The following is a 9,265-nucleotide window of genomic DNA, read 5'->3' as shown; positions in this document are numbered from 1 at the left end:
CTGACTATAAATACAAACTTTAAAAAAAAACTTATATCATATTTTCCACCATGGTGCTAAACAGAGGAAGTAGTTTTTGTATGACTCTCCTGTTATTGTCTCTCACTGTGTCTCCTCCAGCACAGTAATATACTGCTGTGTCCTCAGTCTTCATTATTCATCTGCAGATAGAGTTTACTGCTACGGCAGTCATCTCTGGAGATGGTAAACCGGCCTTTGACTGACTGGGAGTAAAAGATGCTAGTGCTGCCTGTGTTTATTAAAGTGATCGACTCCGGTCCTTTTCCAGGAGCCTGTCTGACCCAGTTCATGCTGTAGCTGCTGAATGTGAATCCAGAGGCTGTACAGGTCAATTTGTGAGATTCTCCAGGCCTTTTAACCACTAGTTCAGATTCTGTCAGAGTCTGACCATCAACACCTGTCAAGAGGACAACAAAAGAATTATGTAAAAAAATTTTTTAAAAAAAAGTTATTACCCCAATAAAGGTTGTAAAAAATCTAAATGTGTGATGATGAGGATGACACACAGCAAAGAGCCACAGGTCAGACACTGGGCCACTGCAGCGAGGACAAGGCCCCTGTACATGGGACTTGCACTCTACCAACTGAGCTATTGGGGCGCCCTCAGGTAGGTTATTTTATGCCGAACCATGATGTTTTCCTAACCATAACCACACGTTTTTTGTGCCTAAACCTAAGCAGACTATGAGCACATTATTGTGACAAGAGAGAATAAGAAAATTGAACACAAGCTAACATAATGTAGCATCTTAAAAGCAATGCACGTAGCTAACATTTATTCATTGTAAAATGTATGCAACAGGTTGACAGTCATTGAATCATTGACTGCAGCATGTGAGAAATTAAACAATAGTTACAAAATTTTTCAATACCACTAAGGTGAGTATTTTTACTTAAATTTTAATTTAAAAAATTTAAAAAACATGCAACCTCAGGACATAGATGTTATGAATGCTTTTTTTTCCCCCTACCAAATAAATTCAAGTTTTGAGTTTGATTTCTTGTTAGATGAAGAGCTTTTTAAATACAGCTGTAACCTAAAATAATGTTGTCATAATTCACATAAATAATGCGAGTACACAGAAAAGACACTTTTTAGAAAATGGTTCCTGTTTTCATTCATTATCATTATTATTGTTATTTGTATAATTGTTTTTTACAATGCTAAACCATATTGTATTCATTTTACTCATTCATTGTTCAGAATTTCTGGTTCTCTATTACACAGTGAACTGGTGCCATTCGTGGTCTGAGGGCTCCTCCTCTGGAGGCTTCATGTTACAAGTGTTCAGGCACTGAGGGGTTTTTGTTCAGGTCTACTGATGGTTTGTGTTATTGTGGCTCTCTGGCACAGTAATACACAGCAGTGTCTTCAGGCTGCACATTCTGTCCATTTACAGTCACTGTGTTGCTGGAAGAGTCTAAGTTGAAACTGAACTTGTTCTTTAGTGAATCCTTGATGTATGTGCTGTATCCAACACGTGCACTCGCAATCCACTCCAGTCCTTTCCCTGCAGGCTGTCTGATCCAAGCTGTACGATAGCTGCTAACAGAATAAGAGACCTGACAGGTGATGGTCAGACGTTGACCTGGCTGCACAGTCACAGAGGCTGGCTGTGTCAACTGTTCACACTTCACACCTGTGGAGGAAAACATGTTGAATATTGAATGAGTGTAATAACAGTGAACAGTCAGTGTGCTGTGATCATACTGTCAGTGTCTCTGCCTCAGTGAGACTCACAGGATCCAGCAGCAGCAGCAGAGCTACAGAGAACATGGTTGGTATTGAAGGTGTCTGATGGGAGCTTCTCTTCTTCTGCTGCAACTGACAGCATGATATCAAGTCTTTATAGCAGACTGTGAGGAAGTTCACTTTGCATAGACAAGGACACTGACAGGATATAAAAGGAGGATCAACTGTCCTGTTTCAAAAACTTAGATTTGTTATATCAACATTTATTTTGAAACATGAAAGAAGAAACAATGATTTTGAAGAAAACACACACATATACAGAATATTTAAATACTTATGTTAGAACACAAGGGCTATAATTGATTACTTTCTGAATCAAGTTGTTTTATTGAGGTGATGTTTCTCTGATTGTGTTGATTTTGTTATACTGTAATTAATTTCTCTTAATATAAATAGCCTGAAGTAAAGTTTCAAGTTATTTTGACTTGTTGAGTTTTTGTACAGCGTTGCTGCTCCCTGTATCACTGTGGCTCTCGAGCACAATAATAAACAGCGGAATCTTCAGTCTTCAGACTGTTCATCTGCAGATACACCTGCTGTCTGCTGTTGTCTCTGGAGATGGTAAACCGGCCTTTGACTGACTCAGAGGAGTAGATGCTACCACCACTACTGATATAAGCGAGCCACTCCAGTCTTTTTCCAGCAGCCTGTCTGATCCAAGCAGTGTTTGACCCTCAGTACCTACAGACAGTTAAACAGCTCATTATTTACTGTAATGCAGCCATGTTGTCTTTGTAGCAGGAGGCTTGACAGAAAAACAATCATTGTTCTTACCTGCCCAGTTAATAGACAGGATGAGAAAAACAACCAGATAATCAGGTCTGATCATTGTAAAAGCCAGTTGTCTCTGTCCAGTCTACAGTGTGTATGTCAGTGATTCAGTCTCTGTCCTTCACTCTGCAACACATATGTAGAGATGAAGAGATCAGAGTTTTGCATCGACTCCTCCTCCTCACAGAGAAACACACCACATCTCACACACCTCTGGACAAAACGAGAATGACATCATCATTTTAGTTCATGGTTTTAATTATGATGTTTTTTAATAACAAAGATGTGTCTCAGGTTATTCAACAGTGATGTTGATTTATACCCAAAAAAGATGCAGTTATTCATTGGTCCATCCATATAAATTGATCCATGCATCCATGTAAATGTTCAAATATATTCTCAACATCTGCAGTTAAAAACCAATAATGGAAACATTATTAACAATCATTGTTGTAGAAAAACACAGGTTAAATGTGATACTGAGAAACAACAAGTTACAAAACACAACATCAACTGTTATTTTCATATTATGCATGCATGCATGTGTTTAGAGGCATTGTCGTACTCTCCTCAGTTAAGTGTCATCTGACTTCATATGTTCTGCTGCCACCTGTAGGTCTTTCTAAACAAATGTTCTGTGGAGTTTTTAGTAAAGCCTCTATGCTTCTTTTAACCAGTGTTTGTGTTTGACACAGTAATAAACAGCTGTGTCCTCAGGCTACATACTCTGTCCTGTTAGAGTCACAGAGCTGGTAGAAGTGTGTGTGCGGTAAAGGAACTTGTTTTTCAGAGCATTATTTTGATAAAAGTCTCCTCCACCCCACCGACTCATTGTCCAGTCCAGTGGTTTTCCTTCACACTGTCTGATCCAACCTGTTGCATAGCTGCTATCAGTCAAAGAATAACCAGAGACCTGACAGGTGATGGTCAAAGACTGTCCAGGCTGCACAACCATTGAGTCTGGCTGGATGAGATCAATACTGTTCACACCTGTGGAAACACAAATCAACATTATCTCCATCATTCATCTGACTATTCAGTGTTTCTAATGTGTTTATTAGTGTGAATCCACTGAAAGCTCCTCACAGGATCCAGCAGCCAGCAGCAGCAGCAGCAGAGCAACAGAGAACATGGTTGGTAGTTCGTGAGGAAGTTCACTTTGCATAGAGAAGGACACTGACAGGCTATAAAAGAAAGATTAACTGTCCTGTTACTAGTAGTCAGAGCTTGGAGTTGTGTTGTGAACATTTATTCAAAAAATATGAAAGAAAATGTGCTTAATGTTAAAGTATGTTTATCTTTTTTAAAATCTTCTAACAAAGGACAGATGAGTCAAAGATTCACATTTACATTCAAAGCACCATAATAGTTACTGTCACCACTCTGAACTACATATGTAAAGAAGAATAGAATAAAAAAATAAAATAAAAAAATATATATTGTTTTAAAGTGCAGAGTTATGACAACTGTGTGTTTCTTTAATCAGAGCTGGACTTTTGTGCTGTTCTTGGTTGCTTGTAAGGGGGTGATTGTTACTGTAACACATTTGCTTTCTTGTGTTTTTAATGGTTATTGTAGTTGGTAAATGATCATACGAAAAATTAACCACAAAAGAGAAAAGGAAAGAAAACGCAACACTGTCTCATCCCAGTGTAAGCAGCAGCAGATAAAAGCACAGTGAATGATCAAATGTTCCAGTTCCTTGAAAATCTGCTTCAGGAGGTCAGTCCTGCTGGTTGTCATCAAACTGTTCAACTCATCATAGAGTTATCATATTATGGACATCAGTGGACTGGGAGGCTGCAGCGGTCTTAACGGACCTGTTAACTGCACGTTGTAATTTTCTGTAACTTTTGGCACAGTACAATGAATTCTTGTAACTTGTAAGCTATGATTACATTTATCCATCTCTCTTTAATTTCTACTGAAATGCAAATGAAACACTGAAACAGTGAAGTTGATCAGATATCAGTTAAAGGTGCAGTCAGTAACATTGAGGAGAGAGGGGACTTAGCATTAAATTTGAACAAGTACAACTTTCAGATCCCTCCCCCTCCCTCTCCGCTTCACTCCTGCCCTGGCTGCCTCCAAAGTCCCTCCCCAGGAGGCTGGCCGCAACGTTAGACATTACTTTTGTGAATAGTCAACATTGCTGGCCAAAAAACGAGCAATAATAATCCATGTCGACATGAAAAGTAATCTACAGCAATATGTATTCAGTAAAAACCCAGCACACACTGATTTCAGTAAGTTACTTCAATGTTTTTTTTATAACCGAAACTGTTGTGAATATCGCTAAATGGCCAGTAAACCACGTATGACAACATTTATCCGTGAGAGCACAGAAACGTTCCACATAATTATGAGGACAAAAACAAAACTGATAAGACTACCAGGTCACTTCATGAAGATATTTTGTGCTACTTTCTAATAAAACAACGCCAACCAGTAACGTTAGCCCTAGCATTGGAAACAAGCTAACGTTAGCCCGACTGCAACATCACAGTAACATCACATGCACTACGGAGTAGTGGCTCCGGCTCTGGCTTCCTCTTTTTGCTAGTCTTCGCTGTGTATGCTGTTGCTGGTAACGGAGGTAGTTTTTTCCTCGCTGATTGTTGTTGCTGTGCCATTACTTTCTCTAAGCTCCTGAAGCCGCTCTCGGAGATATGAGCTTGACCTAGCGCTAGCATGAGCTGAAGAGGAAGGGGGAGGGGGAGGGGGCTGTCCGCAGTGTGTGCGTGAGCAGTGATTGACAGCTGTCAGACACTCCATCAGACACCACCCTGGCTCTGATTGTTTTTTTTTGTTCAGTCGCGGTGGATTCTGGCAATTAGCAGTAGGAGCAGTAGGTGGGGCTGAATGAGCCTGTTTTTTGTTTTTTTTACAGATTACTAGTTTCATGTAATGCTGTCTTTACATAGTGACAGTTTTAGCAAATATGACAAAAAGTTACTTTTATAAGACTTACAAACTGCACCTTTAAAATATATACATTTACTGAAAAAAGAGATGAAAACGTGTTTAAATAATAATAATTTCTGTAGGTTGAAACTGTAGTTAACATTCAGTCAAATGAGATAAAGTAAAAGTTTATTTTTCAGTCACAAGACTGGCAGTTATAATCAGTTAAACTGAGACACGTGAATTTTTCCAGTGGTGGTAAATAGAGGAAGTAGTTTTTGTATGACTCTCCTATTATTGTCTCTCACTGTGGCTCTCTGGCACAGTAATACACAGCAGTGTCTTCAGGCTGCACATTCTGTCCATTTAGAGTCACTGTGTTGCTGGAAGAGTCTGAGTCGATACTGAACTTGTTCTTTAGTGAATCTTTGTAGTATGTGGTGGATACAGCTCTCATCCCAATCCACTCCAGTCCTTTCCCTGTAGGCTGTCTGATCCAAGCTGTGTAGTAGCTGCTAATAGAATAAGAGACCTGACAGGTGATGGTCAGACGTTGACCTGGCTGCACAGTCACAGAGGCTGGCTGTGTCAACTGTTCACACTTCACACCTGTTAAAAAAAGAAAATGTTTTGTAACAAATGATCAAGTTAAACTCCAAAAGACGAACTGTTGACTATGACTAATCCAGAGAGACTCACATCCAGCTGCCAACAGCAGCAGCAGAGCTACAGAAAACATGGTTGATGTTGAAACTGACGTGCTGTGAACTCCACTGACAGCCTGATGTGAAGTTTTTATAGCTGAGTAACAAGGAAGCTCACTGAGTTTGCATAGAATCAAACACATGAAGCATCAATGTTGGTCTGACTGGAGTCAATAGAAGAGTCTGTTGACTGTTATTATATCTGCAGAGTGAAAACATGCCTGGAAATCACCTCTGCTTTACATATGATATTTTCATTTCATTACACACTCCACTGTAATGTTTAGAACATTTCCCTTCATTTACAGAAATGAAACAGCTGTAAATGATTATCACAACTATTATTATTGTGAATATTACATGAACCATAGATAATGGAAAACATATTCTTTAAAATCAGCATTACAATACAGTGATGATGTGTCATGGAAACAAAAAGGGAAACCACCAAGAATGTTGCTTTCTATATAAGACATGTTTACAGCGTGTTCAGCATGTTTTCAAATCATTAAAAGACTTTAAATATGATGTGAGCTGTTTTCCAGAGATAATTTATTTACCGTCAGCACCTCCTACATCACATTTAAGATTAACTTCAAATGTAAGAACAGCTTGTTGTAATTGCAGCATTTGATCACTATGTGTACTTCCTGTATTTGAAGCAAAGTGACAACAGACAGCATCATGTAAACAGTATGGAAACTTCTGTCTGATGCTGCTGGTTGTCATGAAAGATTTTTTATAATTTCAGTGTCAGCAGATGTTTGAAGACATACAGAGAAACTTGGAGCCTCGAGAGGAAAACAGCTGCTCAGGAACTGAAACCTGTGAGACAAAATGCAAAAACTACATCTGAGTGTTGAGAGTCAGTCAGTTAATATCAATGAGAACACAGAGTCTCTTTTAAGTAACAGAGAAGAGAGAAACTTGTCACTGACTGCCCTCTAGTGATTTGTAACATTATTTTTCACCTTTATATTATGACTCATTTAGATTTCACAAAATTCAGAGACATTATTGCTTCTTAGTTTGTAGAAATGTTTACATTTTGTAGTAGTTTGACCACAATGTTGTGTTGTGCCTTTTATCAACAAGTGACCTTTATTGTGTTTTGTTTCATTTAATGTTTACTATCGATATTTCTCAGAAACACATTTAAAAACATAATATAATGATGTATGATATAAAATACTTCATGCTTGGGCTCTTCCAGGGCAGTAAAGATGAGTGCTGTAGGTTTTTGTACAGCTGCCCAACCAACTCCAGTCACTGTGGCTCTCGAGCACAATAATAAACAGCAGAATCTTCAGTCTTCAGACTGTTCATCTGCAGATACACCTGCTGTCTGCTGTTGTCTCTGGAGATGGTAAACCGGCCTTTGACTGACTGAGAGTAGTAGATGTTGCTCCTGTCATAAATAGCAGCAACACACTCCAGTCCTTTTCCAGGAGCCTGTCTGATCCAGCTCATCCAGTAGTCACTGAATGTGAATCCAGAGGCTGTACAGGTCAATCTGTGAGATTCTCCAGGCCTTTTAACCACTGGTTCAGATTCTGTCAGAGTCTGACCATCAACACCTGTTGAGACAAAAAAAAATATGCGTGTCATTGGCTTGGCAGCAAAAATAAAAGTTATCTAAAATTATGACCTATGTAGATCTTCACCTGTCCAGCAGATAGTTAAAAGCAGCAGTCCTGTCCTATAGTCCATCATGTTAAACTTTGTGTCCACTGTTCTCTGTCATCCTCTCTGCAGTCAGATAAGTAGAGGTGAAAGACATCTGAGTTTTGCATTGACTCCTCCTCACAGTGTGACACTGGAATCCACTTGGATCTCAGTTACTGTTTGGTGAAACTGGAGAATGAATATTTACTGTACATGATTCATTCCTTCAAGAGAAACTCTTGCATGTTTAGTAGTTTTTGTGTAACTGTTTGACAAACACACCATTTAAGTTGGTTGCCCCTCATTACAAAGCACTGTGCATCATGACAATAATTTCACAAGCTGATCAATGTTACAATAGCACTAAAGTGAGTATTTTAAGTTATATTTTAGGCATAACAACAAGAAATGACGACAAATGTTGTTCCTTGTGTTGTAATGTTGATTTTCTGATGAAGTGTTCATGAGGCAAACTTTTTAAAGGACATCAGGAGAAATTAAACTGCAGTAGGAACAAAAATACTGATTTATGTTTCATTTTTTGTTTAGATAAAGAGGTTTTTAAAACGCAGTTGTCAGCTGAAATCATTTTGTCATTATTTCACTTACATATTGTGAGTCAGACAGACAAGACACTTTTTGGAAAATGTGTCCATTCAATATTGTCATTATTGAGTATGTTCATAAACCAGCTCATGTTTCTGTTAATACTTCAATGCTAAATGTGTCTGTTCCCCTTTTTACTGTAACAGTGAACTGGTTTTGAAATCATTAGTGGTCTGAGGGCTCCTCCTCTGGTGGCTTCATGTTACAAGTGTTCAGGCACTGAGGGGTTTTTGTTCAGGTCTACTGATGGTTTGTGTTATTGTGGCTCTCTGGCACAGTAATACACAGCAGTGTCTTCAGGCTGCACATTCTGTCCATTTAGAGTCACTGTGTTGCTGGAAGAGTCTAAATCAATACTGAGCTTGTTCTTTAGTGAATCTTTGTAGTATGAGGCTCCAGTATGTCTCATCCCAATCCACTCCAGTCCTTTTCCTGCAGGCTGTCTGATCCAAGCTGTGTAACTGCCCAAAGAATAAGAGACCTGACAGGTGATGGTCAGACGTTGACCTGGCTGCACAGTCACAGAGGCTGGCTGTGTCAACTGTTCACACTTCACACCTGTTAAAAAAAGAAAATGTTTTGTAACAAATGATCAAGTTAAACTGCAAAAGGAGAATTGTTGACTTTGACAAATCCAGAGAGACTCACATCCAGCAGCCAACAGCAGCAGCAGAGCTACAGAAAACATGGTTGATGTTGAAACTGACGTGCTGTGAACTCCACTGACAGCCTGATGTGAAGTTTTTATAGCTGAGTAACAAGGAAGCTCACTGAGTTTGCATAGAATCAAACATATGAAGCATCAATGTTGGTCTGACTGGAGCCAATAGAAGAGTCTGTT

At 39.0% G+C, this 9,265-nt stretch overlaps 1 gene segment (V, D, J or C); it reads right to left on the bottom strand.

The window, feature by feature from the left end:
• Positions 1 to 5,753: 5,753 nt before the first annotated feature.
• On the bottom strand, positions 5,754 to 6,188 carry LOC141019781 (Ig heavy chain V region 5A-like). The segment is given in 2 exon segments: positions 5,754 to 6,058; positions 6,149 to 6,188. Coding segments are annotated over 2 exon segments (345 nt in total).
• Between the last annotated feature and the right edge of the window lie 3,077 nt (positions 6,189 to 9,265).

The sequence above is a fragment of the Pagrus major genome, chromosome 23 (assembly GCF_040436345.1).
Source record: "Pagrus major chromosome 23, Pma_NU_1.0".
Classification (NCBI taxonomy): domain Eukaryota; kingdom Metazoa; phylum Chordata; class Actinopteri; order Spariformes; family Sparidae; genus Pagrus; species Pagrus major.
The sequence above is the reverse complement of the archived record's forward strand: the minus strand, read 5'-3'. Positions and strand labels throughout refer to the sequence as shown.